General features: G+C 46.5%; 1 protein-coding gene across 1 annotated transcript in view; it reads right to left on the bottom strand.

The window, feature by feature from the left end:
- Nucleotides 1-21,265, bottom strand: part of rerea (arginine-glutamic acid dipeptide (RE) repeats a) — a 126,408-nt gene that overhangs the window by 14,334 nt on the left and 90,809 nt on the right. Inside the window, 2 exon segments of the mRNA XM_048241607.1 lie at nt 11,572-11,652; nt 19,329-19,427. Of these exon segments, the coding sequence (XP_048097564.1) occupies nt 11,572-11,652; nt 19,329-19,427 (180 nt within the window).

Here is a 21,265-nt window from a genome sequence, read left to right on the forward strand (position 1 = left end):
CAAAGAGCGACTCTGTGGGTCTTGGAGGTGCTTTCCCGTGGCCATGAAAACACTGAGAGTCCCATTTAGAGCCTATTGGCTGGAAAACACTGGCAGCTCAGTGCTAAAGACCCGAGAAGACTTCCTCTCGAGCACATCTGGAGTTATGGAATAGTTTCCACATGCGCCTGACTCAGAGCCTGCTGCACACTCATCTCCAGTGTGTCATTTAATGTGTGTGTGTGTGTGTGTGTGTGTGTGTCGGGGTGTGGTTGGGTGGGGGGGATGAAAGGTGGCCGTGCACACTTTGGCCTTTTGAGCGTGCCAGCTGACCCAACCAGAGATGGATGAAATATCAATTATCACAATTACACCAATTACCAGTGGGTGGTTTGGACCACTCCGCCCAGGGAGCGAGAGAGAAAGAGAAGAGAAAAAACAGGGCCAACAAATGAGGTCGCTTCGCCTAGGAATATCACCCCATTTTTCAAGGCTCCCTTCGCTACCTTCCACTCCTGCTCAGAATAACACACAACCGCCATTTTTTTGCCAGTTAGAAAAACAATGGGGTAGCCAGCGGGACACTGTCCCCTGGTAGCACTTATTAAATGAAAGAACAGAAGGAATTTCCTTTGAGCTATGTTAGTGCTCGGAGATGCTTAGCACAAGATCAGATTAATCACTTATGCAGTGATGTTGGGGGAACAGTATCATAGCAGCAGGACGGTTGGAAGGGTTTTTCTTTTTTTTTTTCCAGGGTAGGCTTAGTCTCTTTCAGTCACAGCCAGGTGGAGAGGGCTGGGAGAGAGGGTGGATGGGAGGGGAGGGGTTGGTGGCGGCGGCCGCGCAGGGCGCAGGTGCTTTGCCCAGGGACAGCCAGCTTCCCGGGGTGAAATCTAATTGAACCGTGCAGATCAGAGGCGGTGAGTGCAGGGCCCGCGCGGCTCCACCGGCGCTCTCTCTTTCCCCCCCCCTTCTCTCGCTCTCTCTCTCGCTCGCTCTCTCTCTCTCTCTCTCTCTCTCTCTCGACCGCTCTCTCTCCTTGTGCCACATGCCTCTCTCCTGAGCCACGAGGGCCTCCGGTCATGAACCGCCCAAACTAAATAAGTGTGCCGCACACAGGAAAGGTCACCGCAGAGCCTCAATCCCAGCAGGCCGTGGGAGCCAGTATGGTGTGCTCCTGCACTGGGATGCAGATACTGCTCTGTTCTTGGGAGGGTGAAAAATAAAAATAATAATAAAAAAAAGCTCTAAGAAGTTCAATTGCACAGCTGAGCTACGTATGGGAGAGAGAGAGCAAGGAAGCAATCACAGCGAGTGAGTAGCAGTACATGACCATTGAAAAGCAATTTAGTCCAGAATCTATCAAAAACAAGTGTCAAGGTCTGAAGAGATGACGAGCGCACATACACACAGATACACATAGGGAGTGCAAATCTCATGTCTAATGCGAGTTGGCTGTGCTGTACAATCTGGGTGTGTATGTGTGTGTGTGTACGTGTGTGTGTGTACGTGTGTGTATGAGAGTGCAAGAGCGGATGAGGAGCCAGATGAAATGTTTTCAGGGGGATCATCTGTGGTGATGACAAATTTCCGCGGGCGATGACTGACTGTCGGAGACCTTCAGAAAATCCCCTTTCAAGCCTCGCAAGGGGAAGATGGGAGAGGCAATATGATTTGAGCTAAAGCGTGGAGAGGTGATGTTAAGCTGCAGCACATTCCCTTTCCCGCGCACCCTCCTTTTTCGCTCGCTCTCTCTCGCGCTCCTCTCTTGCTCTTTTCTCTTCCCATCTTTCTTCTTTTCCGCAAGCGTCGCCACCACCCCACCCTTTCTGGCATTCAAGGTTTTTCTGGCCTGGCTTTGTACAGCTTTTTCTCGCTCCCTTTCCTTCTCTCTCTCTCTCCCCCCCTCCCTCCCTCCTCCCTCTCTCGCTGCCATCTCCGTGAAGTCAGAGACGTACAAAGGCGGCGGTGGCGGTCGTTAGTCTTGTGCAAGGAGGAGGCATCCTGCTGAAGGCTGCGGAATAATGGATGCGAGCAGCAGGAGGAAGCGTACTCCGCCGAGCCCTGCCGCCCCGGCATGCTGACTGAAGATGAGCTCGTGCCGAGAGCAGGGCGACCGAGACGGACAGATTGACAGTGTGAATCACCCGGGCAAGCTGTCGGAGTGTCAGGACAGATCTCTTCTGCATCCTCAGAGTGATGTCTTAAAAAACCCCGAAAATGATACGGGGGAAGAAAAATACATGTATGAATAAATAATAAAAAAACAACAACAATGAGACATCTAACTTTTAGTGACATCAAAATGTCAGCGCCTCCTCAAAGAGGATGTCTGTATGACGAATGAGAGATGTGAAGGGTGTTTTTTTTATTGATGTTATTCCTTTTTCTGTGTTGACAGGAGTGACTGAAGTAGGGGGTGAGGGATTGAGAAAAATGTCCTCCACTTTGATGTGTTGAACTGTATTCTTTTTATTTACTGAAATACACGTCACACATCATAGATTTCTTGTCCATTACCTTGCTACAATCTACATAACATCTGAAAACATTCACGTTTGACATTTAGCGGACTAATAGTGAATGTTGGCGACTTGCTTAGTTTTAAAAAAATACTACATTAAAGCAAAATCTGCCACAAATTGCTTGTTCAGATTAAACAAACAGGTGACCTTCCAGACTTGTGGACTGTAGCCCAACGACAACCAAACTAGCTGCCTTTTAGCATGAAGTGGGAGAGGTTTAGGTGAGGCATTGATAAATTAAAATGCTGCTTTAACACAATCCTAAGGCACTTACATGATATTAGAATTTAGGAATTAAATATGCTGAGTGTACAGCATTTTACATGTGTATAATTAAGATAACACACAGCAAATTTAGTAAGGACATATATCTGCTGTAGAAATCAGTTTTGAGGTCTGTATAACTGATCAACTGTTGATGTTTTAAGAGTGACACACAAATAAGTCCCTGGTATGGGTGTCCATTTTACGCTCCAAAGAAAACTGCTCTTCCCAACAGAAAACTGAGTAAATTCATACCCCATCAGTTAAGCTTTTTTCTAGGATCAGTTGTGAAATTGAGCTTCCCTTGTTCCTACTCACAGCACCCACAAGTTAAAGTTAAATCAGAGTAGTTCCATCACAATTGAGCTTCCCTTGTTCCTACTCACAGCACCCACAAGTTGAAGTTAAATCAGAGTAGTTCCATCACAATTGTAAATAAATCCAATTTCTGGTCGCCGGTGGCATTACTTCACTCTCCCCCTCCCTCCTTAAAGCTCTAAGAACACCATGTTCGCGAAAACATGAGATTGTGACAACATAAGCCTGGTATTATAAGACATTTTAGCAAGCTTTCCATCTGCAGGATATTTCTAGGGGGGTTGGGGGGTGGATTATCCAACCAGGAATAGGCTTTACCTCATATCACTGCACTCAGTGCATTGTGCTCCCCCACCCTCCACTTGCCTCCAGAAAACTGCGGATGTGCAGTGATGTGGGTGTCAGGGCGGGTGCAGTGATGTGGGTGTCGGGGTGGGTGCGCCGCCGTGTGTGTAATGTTTTCTGACGGCTCTGAGCATTTCCTTTTCTTTTTTCCCTCCCCTCCATTCTTATATTTTCTTGAAACCAAGGACGAGACAGACCCTTGACTCTTTGGGCTGCTCTGTGTGTGTGTGTGTGTGTGTGTGTGTGTGTGTGTGTGTGTGTACGTGTCTGCGTGTATGTATTTGTGAGCGTTTGTCAGAGTAAAAGACAGGGTGCGAAGGTTTAACTTGCATATTTACATACTCATCCGCTCTTAGGCCCAGGCTTGAACAGATGGTTTCTGTTTTTCCTGGCAGATTTGCGAGGAAGCCACAAAAGGCCCCTGCTTTGACAGGGAGCCAAACGGTTAAGACTGCAACTGGCAATGGCAGAAGAGTGCGAGAGACCAGGGAAGTCTGCAAAGGCGGGGGGGTGGGGGTTGTGTGTGACTGAACGGAAGGAGTGAGACAGACCACAAGTAACAAGTAATGAACTAACAAACCTGAGGTTTGAGCAAACTCTGCAACTTTAGTTGTGTAAGACGGTTTGGTTTCAGGGATGTGAAAGAGAATGTATGTTGAGGGCATTCAGGGCATAGGGGTCATGTGGTCACTGGGTGTGAGTGAGCTGATATGAAGCTGTAAACATCAATTAGCTGAGCCAGGCCGGGGCGTTCCCTTTCCCGCCGACAAACACACTGGGGCCATTTTGACTGGAGACCAGGAGGAAGAGGGGAGATGATTGCTGGTGATTTTAGCTTCAGGAGTAAACAGCTAAGAGCAAAAAAAAAAATAGCTTGCCTTTCGACTGCAGTTTAATGATTTGGTGTTTAGCTAATAATAGATGATGCCTCGAAGCTCGCCTGTATTTTTAATGTTGGGTGTCATATATATGAAGTTTGGAGTTTGGTTCCAAAACGCTAGATCTCTTTTTTAAAACCTTAAAAAGTCAGGCTATTTAATTGTGTACTTCATCTAATATCACTCAAATTGCAGTTGTGTCTTTTGACTGAGAAAATATCAATCAAATGATACCCAATTACAGTTCTACTAAAATTACTTTGAAAACATAAAAAAATGGAAAATAAAAATATTCATGAAAATTCATTAAAATGGTGGATATAGTGTTTTGGAACCAAACTCCATATATATATATATATATATATATATATATATATATATATATATATATATATATATATATATATATATATATAAGGTGTTACATAATTCAAATAACGATAGATGAATTCTGTTCTGCACATCTATTCTATATAAGCGATGGAAGCATTCCATATGAAAAGAAAATGCAAGGTCAATGTGAAAGAGCTCAGAGACAGTTTTCCAAAGTATATTACATCTGATTTTCATCCCGCTTAAATTATTAAAATGCATACATAAATTATGGTATTATATAAGTGTACGTGTTGTGCTTTTTATTAGGCCACCTTACCAATAGGGGGCACTGGGCATCACATCAGAGGGTGCAATGAATCCAAATTGTTACATCAATCCTCTGTTTTCATTTTCCAATTTTGTATTATATTACTTTTTAAGTTCAATCAAAATATGAATGGATATTAATGTATCTTTGTTTAGCATCCACAATTTTTAATATTTAAAAAAATATTTAATATAATAAGATGAAAATTGGGTTAGATTACATTAATGCTCTGTGAACACAGTGCTGAGAAACTAAATACAAATATGTGCAAGATTAAAATTACAAAACAGTAGTTTGAGAAGCTCCATGTGGTGAAAAGACTATTACATGTGGAGCAAGTCTGTAAACTGAAGGTTAATATCTCATTCAGGCCCTTCAGCACTTCCGCTGTCAACTGGTGTCTATTGACAGTAAATATACCACAGATGTGTTCTGCTGCCATCCGACTATGAAAATGGCAATGGCAGCACAAGTCTCCAGGCACTGACTGCTGTTACAGTAACCTTGCTCCAAGGTCAACAAATGAAAAGCTGAGCCGAACATGGTGAATGGCAGCCACGCAGATACCCACTTCTGTGGCTTTTTGAGAGAGAGAGAAAGAGAAAGAAACAGAGGGCGAGGGGGAGAGAGAGAGAGAGAGAGAGAGAGAGAGATGGAGCGAGTGGGGTGAGATGACTGTACGCCACAATGGCCTTGGCTGGTGAGGCAGCCAGTGAAAGGATGTTAAATAGACAGCAGATCCCCGCTGTGCAGAGAGCTCTCGGTGGGGAGAGACTGAATGGACTCTGCTTTCACAGGTCAAAGATGCACCGGCAAGAGAATCAGCACTCGTGTTTTGCCTGCTGTAAGCGAATTTGCCAGCGTGGGCAGACTGCACTGCTACAGAGACTTTCACTGGGGGTCTGCTGTGCTAATCCAATAGATCAACTTGTACAAGCTCTAGGCTTTGTACCCAAAGTAACGTTACAATGACAGAGGAATAAATACAGTAGGGAAAAACAAAGCACAACGCACACAAAAAATGCATGTTTGCAAAACAGGATTTTTACATCTGTTGAATTGATTAAAAAAAAAAGAAAATGTTGGCTGAATAAAAACATAGAAAAATACTTCAAAACTAGACAACAAAATATAAATGTTAAGATGTCCTCCATGTTGCCCCTGCTGTGCTTGTAACCACATTAACTCCACTAATGACATTCTCAGTGTTTCCATAAACAAGCCGGCCATTTACCCAAACAAGTGCGCCGTCATGTCAGCTGCGGACAGCTGCCGTCCTACCCGCAGCGCCTCTGGTCCTCTCTAGCCGTTTTAATTAGTGCCCGAGCAGTGGCCCCGGCACGTTGGTTGGTGCGTCTCCGGGGCCCAAGCGCTGGCGTGCTGATAGCCTCTTTGTCAATTCGATCGGACATTTGTCCCCCCTCCGAACAGCACCGTGATCAGACATCTGCTGCAAGGTTGATCCAGCAACACTCTCAGTCATCGTGCTGCCCAGCCCACCCACCCCATATCAGCTTTCGAATCGCAAGGCCCAGGGGAGCGAGGGAGACCGGGGGGGGGGAGCGGATGAGCGAAGGTTGATGGGTGATCCAAGGGGCCGCTCCACTGCCATCGTATCCTCTGCAACGCTCTTACCTCTTAGCAACTGCCAGAGAGCGCCACTCGGGAGCTGCTGCTGCTTTCACAGCTCTCGCCTCCACTAGATAGGATTTTTATTTCACCCTCCCTCTCCCTTGCTTTTTCTCTCCATCGCACCGAAACCACCTGGCTGTGCCTTGCCCCCTGCCGCATGCATGAACACTTGTACACTCATATTCTCTCTCCTGCATTCACCATATTTCTTCTTCTGCTACCAGTGCTGATTGAATACCTCATGACTGCATGAAAACCAATTAAGAACGTGTCCTCTTGCCCCAAACAGCAGGCGGGTAGCTAATATCCACTGCCAGAAGCATGGCTGGATGAGAGGAGTGCTGCCATCTGTGGATGCATGCCTTGTGTTATTGTTAATGGATTAAAGCTTCAAGTTCACCTAGTTTCCAGCTACAGTTACACATACAAGAGTGCTCTGATTATCCTCTGATTACATCTCATTATCTGCAATGGCTTTGTTTGGAGATGATTTATCAGAGAGGACAAAAAAGGAGAAAACAAAAACAAACCCCCCCCTACAAGAAACACCCAGTGCTGGCACAAACCACAGCAATATAATGAACCAACACAATTATCGCGTCACCTTTTAGCATACTTGGTGCTGTTGAAGCTCTTAACTGCTCTAAAATGGAGGCTTGTCGCAAGCCATCATAAAGACGTGTAAACCTTCTCTTCCCCACCAAAGGGTTGAGCAGACAGGGAAAAAACACAACCTCCAGAGGGGATTATCTGCAATCTGTGGACTCAGCATGTTACATACTTGTCGAGAAACGGCTCCAGAGTGAGAGAGGGAAAGAGAGAGAGTGAGAGGAAAGAGAGAGAGAGAGAGAGAGAGAGAGAGAGAGAGAGAGAGAGAGAGAGAGAGAGAGAGAGAGGAGTGCAGCTCAAATTCTTCCGTGACGTCGTCTTTCAAGTGCAGGAAATGGTGGCCGGGAGAGAGCCAGCGCGAGTCGGCCTGGCGACACACCCTCTGCTCTCCCCGCTTCCCCCTTTAGTTGGCTTTATATAAAGCATTCCTCAGAGCTAGTGGAGCACGCTGTGTTTATTCAGTGGTGGGCACTTCTGCTGCTCTGAAATGAAATGAGGGGGAGAGAGGGCTGTAGAGAGAGGGATAGAGAAAGGGAGATGGAGATAGAGAGAGGAAGAGATGGAGGGAGGGAAGGAGAGAGAGGCAACAGGCACAGGGGAGGGAGACAGTGCTGTAGCACGGCCGTCTTTGGCCTTGGCCACTATCCCGGGAAGTGTTCTTTATGACCTCCTCCATCCTCTCTCTCCACTTAACGCAACACTTGTATCATAGCCTGGACCTGTGGCAAAGACAACTACAGCGCCGGGAAGTCGGCCCTGGCAAACGATCAGGGCAACAGCAAATGTATATTTATGTGGAGCAAGAGAACGGCTGATGGGACGAGAACAAATAAAATTTAATCTTTCGTTCTCTTCATCCGAAATCCAACCAAATGCGCATAGCAGATAAATCACAGGCACGAATGAATGAGTCGAGGGGAATGGGAGTAACGGGCTATGGATGACAGTCAAGCGGTCCCTCCAGGGACAAAGACTGGCACTGGAAGGCAGAAATGACTCCTGGACACAACACCATTTCCAAATTCGAGCAACCGAGACAGAGTGGCTTTAAAAAAGCAGCAGAGAAAAACAGCTTTTCTTCTTCTTTTCTGTGCGTATTGAGCCGAACCTTTAATTTTTCTCCACTTGAGACTATAGCCTTGTGCTCTACTCTTCCTTCCCATCATTCTCACTTCGCTCACCCTCCTTGTCTGCCCGCCCGTCTCTCTCTCTCTCTCTCTCTCTCTCTCTCTCTCTCTCTCTCTCTCTCTCTGTTATGTTTGAAGAGCAGCTTGTTTTCTGCAGGCAGCTCAATGAAATGAATCTTCACTGCTCTCATGGCAGGGACACCGAGTCGGAGGGGGAAGAGGTGGGTGGAAGGCGGGTGGGTGAAGGGTGGAGTGTGAAGGTCCATTACTTTCCTGTAAAGCAGACGGACCCTCCAGGCTGAATAACATTACAGAGCCTCACTCTGAGCACATCGATGGCTGCTCTCCCAAGTCCCAGGGCCCCATCCAAATCACCTCGAGAGTTCTCTGAGAACGCGAGATTTGATTAGGCAGACACCTGACACACAATATCGCATTTTGGGAGATGAGCGCTCATGAAATGGAATCTTGAGGAGGGAGGAACATTTGAGAAGGGAATGCTGATGACTGATGAAAAGGGGATTTCTTCAAAATCACAGATCAACTTGTGGCATACTAAGATGTCAACACAACTGCTTCATTGTGACAATGCCTCATGTTAGCACTTCTGAGAAGATCTGATTATTACAAAAGAGCTTTTTCAAACCTGATGTCTCTTTCTGATTATACTAATTGCAGGCTTTCTGCTAAATCCACAGATTGCGCAAGAAACCCACAGGGAGTGTCAACATCTAAGGCGTTATACCGATCCTTCAAAATTAATTGTGCATAAGGTGAAGCTGTTATGAGGGAAAAAACAAGGCAGAGTTCTGGCTGAAGGTCAACTACTGTGCTTACTTGCTTCAGGCCTGGCCTGAACGGTTTAGTAACAGCTTTCATTTGACTGTGCAAACACTTCCTGGTTAATCATTGTTGGTGCCTAGCCTGATCCCGTGTATTTCATGTAGGTGCAGTTTGAACAGTTGTTCTGTGATCATTAACACACATCGCTACTTGTGAGAGGCCCAGTGTGAGTGCGTGAGTCAACGTCTGCCATGGAAAAAATAAATGAAATGATCTCGGGCATTGTGTTCCAAGCGATAGAGACACCTACTCTCAATTTCTTCTCTCCAGCCATCCATCCAGCCACCCTCCCTCCCTCGCAAACCCACCTTCCTCCTCCCACCGTCAGGAGAGATTTTCTTTATCGACTTATCTTTCCACCGAATCAATATGCCACAGAGCATGCACCTCATAACGAGGCTTTCACTGACTGCACATGTTTCAATGAACCCAACAGGATATTGAGGCCGATCTGTGCATAGTGCTGACCTTAAAAATGCATGTTTTTCTGTGCGTGTGTTTGTGTGTATTTACCACCCCCGCCCTTCTTGTGTGTCAGCAATCGGCCACCCCAAAGTCGATGTTTGCTACTTGACTAGTGTTTGTCCCCTTTATCTGTTTGCATTTCTCTCCAAAAGTATAATATACTTACTAATCAATATTATTGATTAGTGACAAGGGCAAGAAAAACGCTAGGCTCCTGATCTGATAAATCACCCCAGTGTGAAGCATGGGTTACTGCAGGAGAGGGCACATATTTACACTTGCTTGACAAGTATTAGCCTGCTCTAATCTGCCAACAAGGAATCTCTTTTTATAGGCCGTCAAAGGGTTTGCGGGGGTTGGGGGGCAGATTTCAGCCACTTCAAAGACTGTCATTTTCGTCAGAGGAGTATTTACACCCTTATTGCAGCTTGTAATAGACAGAGCAAAAACTAGTGAATCACAAGCCTGTGCCTGTATGAACTTCCCACCAGACATTACAGCATCCAGCAAAGGCATAACAGGATCCATGTAATCTCTACACCACTACAAAACCGACAGATATTCTTTCTTCCTTTCCTTTCTGCAAGTGCGATGAGGAAATAGTCTAAGCTTTGTGTTGAACCACAACAGCAGTGCATTAGCTGCACAGTGGAGACACGAGGTGGTTCACTGCCAAACTTGACAGGATTGATCTGAACAGACAGCTGTAAAGCGAGTCTCAGGTATGCTGTCAAACTAATTTAATGGCTGTTGCACACCAGACAAGATCAGGTAGATCTACTCCCCTACCCAGATTACACACACGGCCCACCTAACACCAGACTGAAAAACGATCCCTTTCAACAAGTTACGTGTGTACATTCAGCTTTGACAGGTGATAAAAACAGGAAAAACCTAAACTAGACAAAGCTGAAGAAAGAGTTAGGTTCGCAGTCAAATCCTTTTCAGACATTTCCAGGACAGTGGAAATATCTCAGAAACTTAAATGTAGGAAAGGAATATAAAAGGAAAGTGAGTGAGTGAAAACCTACATTATTTAATACCACTCTTCTAAAATTAAACACAACTGGGGTTTTCCTTTTTTACCTTGGTAGCAGGCTACTTAGTGAAACCTAATAATGAATAACTAGCTTGCATAAAGTCCAAACGAGTAATTACTGTTACTTCAAATGACAAACCACTCTCATTCCTAAAGTCATGTCACTCCTTGTCCCTTAGGTAAAAATTAAATGTCAAAATTGCAGCTGAGAACAGTGTCCCATTTTCTTGACAACTTTTGTTTGCACATATATTGCAATGTAAAGTCTGCTAAGAAACACAGCTGCCATGTTAATATTTAATTGTAAATATATTAGTTTTACTCTACCCATCTGCGGTTGTTGTGGAGCTAATGAATGTCTTTTAGCTTTTAAATATCTGTACTAACATGTGCTCTGGGACATGTTATGGGGCATTTGCAGAGTGGGGCTTTTTTTCCGTGAGCAGAAAAAAATTACAGCTCTGGTGTTTAGTAGAGAATCACAATGTTCATGAATAAGCCTTCAGGGATCTGACCTGCAGACAAACTGATAAATGTGATGCATGATGAAATGTGCTTTGCTTCCCCCTCCCCTTTTTGTGTGTGTGTGTGTGTGTGTGTGTGTGCATGTGTCATCTCTCTCCATGCGTGTATCACACACTAGTGCATAATGTCTTACTTTGACATGCTACATAAAAGAATGAAAAACTATAACTAAAGTGACAAACAAATAATCCAAAAATATTTTAAAAACATCAAAACTGACAAATGCACACTTGCTGAAATTCTGATATGGACAACCACCCTGCCAGCTCAAATAAAAATGGAAAAAGAAAAGGCCAAAGAAAATGAATGAATGTCTCTTGGTGGAACGGGAGAAGAAGTCATAAACATTTTTCTAATGAGGGGGAAAAATGCTTACCGTTTCCTTGTTGGGAAGTAGGTCTTTCCGAATCCTGAAGAAGTTTTTGCCGTACTGTCTCAGTCCTTTAATGAACCGTTTCTGTGGAGAAAGTGACAAAAACAAAAACGAATTAGGCGAAAACAGCAACTGAAAAATAACAAAAATATCAGTAGCAGTACAGAGAAATCAAGTTACACTATGTCAGCACCTCTAACTACACCGCACCGATAACCACTGTGCGAGGGAAGAAAAACAAACGTTTTGATGCTAATCTGAAAACCTCCGCGCTCCAATCGTTTTTAAGCCTTGGAGCTGGAAAGCAAAAGAGCACAGCACCAGCACAACACAACACAACACAAGCCCAACACAGCACAATACTCAGGGCTACCCAGACGGACAAACTGCAGAGGAAATGACAACAAAAGCAGGAATCTAAGGGGAGATCAAACGGCCCCGGCACCGAGGCCACACATAATGGCAGTTTAGCGTGAAATGGAAGTTCAACGGGAGCAGATATGCATATCAGAGAGTGGCGCGGCACACCAAGTTCAAAGCCAACAACTGAAAAACTTCAGCAACTTCCACAGAAGCACGCAGACATTTCGCCGTTCAGCTGTCCCCTCTCTTACACTCACTCACTTGATCTCTCTCTCTCACACACACACACACACAGACCACATGCAGACATCAGCACCAGCTTAAAATCCTGCTTGAACTACTAAAAATATCTTTCTGCTTCAACATACTTAAAAAATATAACCCAAAACTAAACGTTACCAAAACAGAAACCTCTGGCTACAACAACAGGAGAACGACAGAACAGCAATACAAACTGCCATAAACATAAAATATTCAGTTACCTAACTTCCACAAGTAAAACTCATTTGAGAGGAGAAAAATACAACACCAAAAACACACAGATATTCCGGAAGAGAAAGAGGCAAGGGTGGAAAAAAAGAACGTTTACCACATGTAAAAACACAACGCCTTTCAATCCCTTCAAGAGTAGCGGAGGGTGAAGGCTGGAAACATTCACAGGCAGCGAAGCAGACGAGCGACTGATTTACTTTCTTGTTCCAGCGGCAAGCCCCCGCTCCGCTCCTCGGCAATCTCAGCAATCGCTCCCTGTAGAACTAACTCCGGCAACAAGGCAGGCAAAGTCCGGCGGGGGCACAGCCCCAGAAAGCTACCAGCTGGCCTCCGAAGGGAGGGCAAAGAAGAGGGCAAAATCGTAGAGCAAATCCACACAAAAGTCTCCCAGAAAATGTACGGCTTTGCTTGTTTTTGTGTTTCTGCGTGTGTGTTTTTTTTAACAAGCAAGAAATAGCTTGTCACTCTCTGCTCCTCCACTACAAAGGGGAAGGCTTTACATGTGATCTTTCTGCTAGAGAGCCTCTGGTCGAGGGCACAGTGCAAAAGGCGGAGTGGAGCGGAGCGGAGTGGAGCATGGTTTCCAGCGTGTGCCTCTGACGAAACACACACTCACGCTCCACAATTGCACTCCAGGGAGGTCTAACTGAGCATGTGCACCAAGCGCTGGATTTAAATGTCTCGTGTAAACACACACAGCACCACATTTTCAAGACATCAGCCCCTAATATTCTCTGGTAGTTTGCCTACCATGGACAAATAAATAACAGCAGTCTGTAATTTTTTTATTTTTTTGTTACTTTTTTTTTTCTGTTGTCATTTGAACTTAATGTTTTCGGTATCCACTACAACATCATCTATTCCAACAACCGTACAAGCTCAGAGGGAGGAAAGGCAGGGAAAATTCTCCGCTCAGAGATATCTTGGACTCGCGCATCGGAGACAAGCAAGATACAAAACCAGACATGGAGTCCCCCTCCTCTCTCCACACACACACACGTAGACACACTCTCGGCCTACACGGAGCCACCAACCCCCCTCTAGCGCATACAGTATGTACCGCTTATGTAACCAGCCGACTGTTTACAAATGGCTTTTTAAAGGAACAATCTGTGGTAAGCGTGGTGAGCGAGAGCAGAGAGAAAAAGAAAGAGAGAAAGGGGGGGGGGGGGGAGGGTTTCCTCTTCCTTTTTATTCTGCCTCCATTTGGTTCAGCACTTTTAACAAGATTTCCACTTCAAAGAGATCACGTAAATCACAGCAAATTAAAAACCTAATACGGCAAATTTCAGGCTAAATTGCCCAGGGGGGTTTGAACATGCTTGTAACACCGCCTCAACACTGCACATCACTCAGTTGCTGTTCTCACAGTGATACTGGGTCACGGCTCTAAACAACGTGTCTAGGGCAGAGAAACAGAGCTCCAGATGAGCAGCACAGACACACACACAGAGTTGGGTTTTCTGTGGCTGGGAGGTAAGGCGGCTGAGCCAGCAGATGGAGCCGTCTCCATGAAAACAGCGTCCCTCAGCCGTCTCCATGAAAACAGCGTCCATCAGCCTCACGCTCGACCCCAGTGGCCAGCTGCCACCGAGTGGAGAGGATGAAAGGCACTCAAGATCACAAGTCGTCAAATGGTTCGATTTTGAACGGCCTATGAGCTGAAGAATATCTAGTGCATCAGACTGTAGAGACTGCGATCATTGACAGGATTAAAAAAACAAAAACAAAAACGACATACATATACTATTTGCATGATTAAAGTAGAACCTTTACTCATATAACCTTTTCAAATGGCATATAACATGCACCAGGCCACTAAACCTTCAACCAGATTCTGTGTCTGTCTGTGAGGGAGAGTGCTCCAAGAGAACTCGAGCGTGTTTGTGAGTTTGACCGTTGGCCCTAGAGGATCGGTCAACTCTCCGTCTGACCAGTGGGGTTGACCGCCTCTTGGCAGCGGAGTCCCAAACGCGGCGGCTCCCTGACCCACGGGTCCCCCTACTTGGTGGGAGCCGGCCAGCAGGGGAAACCAGAGCTGACCACAGGAAACACCACTGCCCCGCTCACATCACTGACACACACTCCAGCAGGGCCATCACACACTGCCCCAACACAGAGTCAGCACCACAGAGCTGCACAACACACAGCTAGAACACTATTACCTACAATGTTAAAATGCTCTCTACACTACATCCTCACCTGAAGTATATAATAGACATATACACACACACACACGCATACGCATACACACTATCTGCGGTTATGCAGTGCTGATTTGATAAGTCACACTTAAAAACACACATCTTTCGCATCACTGGACAAGCTGAAGAAGTTCTCATAATGTGGGGGTCTCCTTTCCGCACCGCTGGGACCAAAATCAATTACACCTGCTAGCGCGGGCCGTGTTAGTGCCCTGATTATGTCACGCTAATTACGTTCCCCCTACTGTAATATTTACACTGCCTGCCTATCTGCTCGGCAGGCTCGGTCTCTTTTTCCCCTCCCTCCTCCGTGCCTTCCCTCCCTTCTTCTGTCTTTTCCCCTCCCTCCCTCCCTCCCTCCATCCCTCCATCCCTCCCTGCCTGCCTGCCTGCCTGGCTGCATGTCGGCTCCAGTTTAAGGCTCCATTTCAGCTGCCTGAGCTCACTGCTCCACGAGCCCAGCTAATAAATCATCCACCAATCTGCTCTCCCGATCGCTCGGCCCCTGCCAGCAAGGCTCCAGCTCTCCGTTGCTAGGCGATGGGGGCCGGAGCGGGAGGGGCTGAGCAAGCGGAGCAGAGCGAGGCGGAGAGGGGTGGGGGAGCGTGGGTAGTGTTGGGGGGGGAGGTGGCAACAGTGCTACCAAACCAGCAGGCACGCTGCAGAAACAACAGGCTTCTCTCTGTCAGAAATTGTTCCAGAGAGCTGGCTCTTTCCCCTGATTTTTTCTCTCTCTCTCTCTCTCTCTCTCTCTCTCTCTCTCTCTCTCTCTCTCTCTCTCTCTCTCTCTCTCTCTCTCTCTCTCTCTCTCTCTCTCTCTCTCTCTCTCTCTCTCTCTCTCTCTCTCTCTCCTTCTTCCCCCGGCTGCTGAACAGAGTGCTATTGTAACAGGGAGCGTAGGGCAAGAGAGAAGGCTCAAAAAGGTCCATTGTGATGATGAACGCACACTTCCTGCTCAAGCGGTAATTGTTAAAAGCTGCAGAACTGGTTGAGATCACACAGGCGGGGGACATGAGAGATGGTGTCAACGAGATCACAACCCCCAGAGTCCACTCAACACACACAAACACAAACACACTGCTTGCTCAATCTTTCTCCCCTTTAAATATCTCGACTGGGACTGAGATTGTGGAATCAGTGCACTTGACCTCTTTTTTAAACCTGACCTGCCATTTCCTGAGGAGAACTGGCCAGAGAGAGAGAGAGAGAGAGAGAGAGAGAGAGAGAGGAGAGAGATATTACACACATCCGCCAGGGTTGGAGAAACAAACAAGAACAGACATGAGGGTGGTGGGGTGGTGTGTATGGGGAGGTTAGCGGCTCGGTAATGACACACTTCAACCTCGGCCGACCACAGACGAGTACACCACACAGACAGCCACGTCTTCGCTGTTGCACATTACACACACATTAAGTAACACACACGCAAGAGCGCTCCATAGCCACGCAGGCACACATGACTTATTGATGAGCACGACTGCTGGGTGCAGTCCGCAAGTCGAGCTGACGACAAACTCTTTCAAGTGCCGCTTTTTTTTTTCTCCTTTCTTTCTTTTTCGCCTCTCAAACGGCCTCAACCGCCCAAAAAAACATGTAACGGTATGCGATGAACCGCAGTTTCCCCTCACCAACCCTCTCAAAAGGTGACAGGAAATCCTTTTCACTTTATTATTCTTTTGAAAAAGCACACAACTGAGGAGCCACCACAGTCTGATTGCTATACAAAAAGCCCCTATGCTGCCACTGCTTTGCTTGTTTGCTTGTCTTTTCTTCTTTTAATATGGGTTGCAAAACCAATGCCGATTTGTATATGAAGAAAATACAACCAAAAGACGATTTTGAACGGTTGCACTTGATGACAGTTGAAGGGGAGATATAAAAGACTAAATCAACTTTGAAGTGGGTGGGTGGCTGCACGTCTCCAAGGCCCAGAGCTCTTTTAAACCACCCACCTCTCGGATTTGCGAGGGGGATTTTGATGTTGGAATGTTCCGATCCGCTCGACTGGTGTTGTGCGGCCCCCTCCCTGCTGTTCCCTCGCTGGAGGGGGTGGGGTGTGGGAGGGGTGGCGGTGGACTGTGGGTGGGTGGAGTGTTTTTTTTGGGTGGGCAGGAAAATAAATCAGATAGAGCTGCAGCGCACCGTGCTGACCACTGGGGGGCTTGAGAGGACTGAGCTGAGCTGCCATGCGCAGACGCACAAGCTGGGCTCGTCTTCCACAGGCTGGGCCATGTGGTGGCGCACGCAGCAGATTCCACACCTGGCCACAACAAGGAGCCACGCGCAGAACATTCTAGAATGCTCTGCCAGTCTGATGAAATGGGAAAGCATGTGTGCGAATATACAGTATGAACATCCCATTTACATATTTGTAGGATAGCAAAGAATGCATGTACAAGTGTTTCTTGTACGTGTATATATATATGTTAAAATAAATGATTTCCTATTGTGACCATTTAAAAACATACAAGTATCATAGTTTGCCAAAAGTGTCAAGCATGACTGCAGATTGACTCTGAGATTGACTTTCACAACTGGCTGTGATTGGTATAAAATGGTCTGTGAAGATGAAGCTGTGACTAAAATAAATGTAAAACAAAAGCAAGGAGCGATATATAAAGGGCTGAAAGCACACCAGAGCCCAAATAGCTGCCGGCTAAAGAAGTAGGAGGCAGCAGGGGGCGAGGTGGGAGTGGGGGGGGGGGGGGCTGGGAAGGAGGGCGACAAGTGACCCTGAAGATGAGATGATGCTGCCATCTCCGAGGCAGTCACTGTCTCTTTCGCTCACATCTCCAAAGGCAGTTGAGGAAGAGAGCTGGAATAATGAAACCACGGGCCTGGAGGGGGTCTATGCTGTGGCATGGAGAGAGAGAGAGAGAGAGAGAGAGAGAGAGGGAGAGAGAGGGGAGAGCATGAGAGGAAGGGAAAGGAATAGAAAGTGGCAGAGAGAGAGAGCGAGAGGGATGAGGTGGGGGGTTGGAAGGGTGATGAATAAATGAGGTGCAGCAGGCCTGCTCTCTGCATGAAGGTTAGGGCTACATTTACACCTGTCCCTCCAGGCAGCATGGCTGGAAAGGCACAAGCTGAAATCAGATCAGCAGGGGCCCAGCCACCCCGTCCATGGTTATACCAGCCTGGCCTGACTGACTGGGCACGGGGTGTGTGTGTGTGTGTGTGTGTGTGTGTGTGTGTGTGTGTGTGTGTGTGTTACTAGGACCTCCAGCTGCTCAAAGGAGCAAAGTGTTACATCAGAGATATAACCTGATGGAAAAGAAGCCTTCAGTTCACCCACTCTCTCTGCTACAGCTGTGATCTACTGCTTTAAGGAGATACAAATTACTAGTTGACATTCATATAAAAATAAAACAAAAAAAATAATGTGTAGTGTACTGTACTGGTGTACTGATTAATAAAACCAGAACTTTCTGGACCTGCCTGTTTCTGCGTGTCGAAAGACGAGAGTGTGATGACTGCTGCCTGGCCAGTGGAATTTGGTGGCATGCAGGGACAAGCATGTCACAGAACAACCAATCACAATGCCAGCGCTGGTGGACTGCCCTCAGCAATCGCCCATAAATAAACAAAATTAATGACCAGTTGGGCATGAGGACGGGGGCCTTAATCGGTTTCGATTAGCTGCTGACAGAGAGGCCTGGAGTTCTGTTTATTCCAAAGTGCCTGTCACATCGGTACAGAGGCTGAGGAGCTCAAATCTAGTTCAGTCCTTAACATCTGACACGTGCAATGCCAACATGCCAGATGCCACCTACTATATCGCAGATTCATACAAGGAACATACACGGCATACACATTTCAATTCAACTCAAGCAGTTGATTAGAACGATATTTGTGCTGTTCCCTGCTGATAACTCAATGTACATGTCTATTCAATAGCTAACCATCACAGACAAAAGAAACTAGCATCTGCCAAGGCCCAACAAAACAAGATTTTCTAACTGAAATACATGTGGTTGAGCAGAGTACTGTAGGACATGCAGGCCAAGTGGAATATTGGCAGTTTTTGATTCAAAGAGAAATAAAATCAAATTCCCTTTTATGAGTAACTGGGTGGGGATAAAATGCAAACTTCTGAGGCACTGTTTGGGTGGGCTTGGAACCTGCATTTACCGTGACCTTGAGTTCACAGCCTTTTTGTCACTAGTCTGTAGTCTGATCCACTGTGACAGGATAAAGAAAACAACTTGGTTCCTATAGTCTGGATAACACTCAAAATCCAATTGCACAAAAGGAAACAATTTTCACATAATTTCTGGCCCTATTTTCTTTTTAAGCTTTATTTAGGTTTACTCATATGACCAGCAAGAAACAAAACACTTGGTGTGTTTTGTTTCTTGCTGGTCATCTGAGAGTCCATCATTCAGATGAAGATGTGTTCTGCAGACCATAAACAGGATGCAGCTGCCCTGCTCTCCTAGAGGAGTCCTGTCTGAACAGAATGCAAACTGCTGCCGGCTGCTGGGCAGAGGTTCAGAACGAACACACACACACACACACGCGCGCGCGCACACACACTCACAAACGCACTGGAAGACACCTACATGCACACACACTGTTTTGGATGAAGGTGTGTGGGTGTGGGCAGACACAAACACATACATCTCCACCCAAACACTTTCCAAACCAATCATTAGTCCACCAACCACCCTGCAAAAGAAAGAAAAAAATATTCTGGCTTCTTACCACTTCGTCCTCTGACCAACACTTCTCGATGAGTTTGGGCACAGGCTTCTTGACCAGCCGCTGCAGGGCCTTCCCAGCGTCGTAACTACTCTCGTGCAGCTGCGGAGGGAGAGGCAAAGGAACATATAAAACATGCATACACCTTTAAAACGTTCTCTTAAAAAAACCAAAAAAAAACGACCCAACAAGGCCAACAAGCTAGCCGAAAGTCCTGCATCTCCGTGTATGGAGGCAAGGTTGAGTTTCCACATTTTTTGTGTCGTTTGGGTTTTGTCAGGGAGAGTGAGGAACTGGTGCTATTTGATTTTCCTTTGTGTGCGGGTGTGTGAGCCTTCGATATGTCAAGAGCAGCAGAGTTTGGACAGCTGGGCCCTGAATCTGAAAGCCATTAACCAGAAAGAGAGAGTGAAAGAAAGTGAGTGAGAGAGAGAGAGAGAGAAAGAAAAAAAAAGAAAGAAAGTGAGAGAGAGCGGGAAGCAACGAGAGTCTGGTCTACGTGGCAGGCAGCAGACTCAGGCAGCTTAACTAAAATAACCTCGGCTTCGCCTTCCGTCAGCTAAGCCCAGAACGCGATGTACAGACTCATGCCACTGGAAAACTAAAAAGAGGCAAGGCCCCGACCCTCACTCTCATTAATACCGTATGGATCCACCGTACGCCACCATGGAAGTTTTTACAGCAGCGCTCCGTCACGCTTTCACAAGCTGTCCATCTCTGACGGGAAACTAATTAAAACAGAGCCGAGCTACTGTATGTGTGAAACGACGCTTCTGTAGGAAAATCTATTTCCCTCGCTCTCGTTTGCTTAATTAGGCCAAGCAGTACCGCAATTTCACTGGAGCCGGCAATAATGTATCGCTAATGAGACAAAGAGAGGCCATGCTGTGGATCTGAGTGTGTGATCCGAGTGACGGCGTTCAGATTACAACCAGTTGACAATGGGAAGCAGAGATTTGGCGCCGACTATAAGATCTGTACATAAACAGCGTTAGCCTTCTATGTGCTGGCACGACGAGAGAAGACAATAGAAGGCAAGATGAAGAGAAAAAACTGAATCAGAGATACACCACGATGACAACAAACAGCTCTAGGATAAAAGCACTGTCAAAGTCGCTTCAGCAGAGGCAGCTGCTGAGGGAAAGCAGGTAGTCAAACAACAGAGGCCAATTTTGACGAGAGGGGCAAATACACGTATTGGAATTGCAAATGAAGTGTGTGTGTGTGTGTGTGTGTGTGTGTGTGTGTGTTTAGGTGTGTGCTAGAAAGGTCAAGAAACGCTGAACCGCAGACAGCATTAATTCAGCAGTCATCTCTTTTCCTATCTGAATGCAAATGTCATATTTATGGCACACTTAGTTCATTTGCTCGGCGTGTGTCTGCTGCATTTGTTTGGAGAGAGAGAGCGAGGAGCAAGAAAAGGCGGGAAGAAAAAGAAACGGAGGAGAGAAATCGCCATCATCATGCGTCAGTGTGCCGCAGGGCAGCAGAGGGCTGGATTAGCATAGCCTGCCATTCTTCACAGGCAAGACTGCTTCATTCTCTCTCTCTCTCTCTCTCCCTTTACTCTGTGCCTCATCTAACCTGCCAGTGAGCTGTCGGACCCCCATGTAGACTAGACACCCCACCCCTACCCTGCCCGGTCACCCCTAAATCCCCCTTGCCCCATCTACCCATCTAAGCTGCTCTCTCTCTGCTTGTCGGGGGCCCACTGTGCATTAAAAAGGCTGTGAATTACACCTCTTCTCCCCGATAGTAGCTGCCGCAATTGTCGCTGCGCTGTTCAGCAAAGCCAGTCTGGAGATCTGGACGGGTCTGCAGCCTCCTCTGGCCTCCGTGTCTTAAGGTGTCAATCCTGAGGCGAGGGGGACTGATTCCTGATCAGTCCTAAATCTCTCCAGGGGGGTTGGCGGAGGAAGAATGTGCACTGAAATTTAAAC

This window comes from Alosa alosa, chromosome 4 (assembly GCF_017589495.1).
Source record: "Alosa alosa isolate M-15738 ecotype Scorff River chromosome 4, AALO_Geno_1.1, whole genome shotgun sequence".
NCBI classification, from domain to species: Eukaryota; Metazoa; Chordata; class Actinopteri; order Clupeiformes; family Clupeidae; genus Alosa; species Alosa alosa.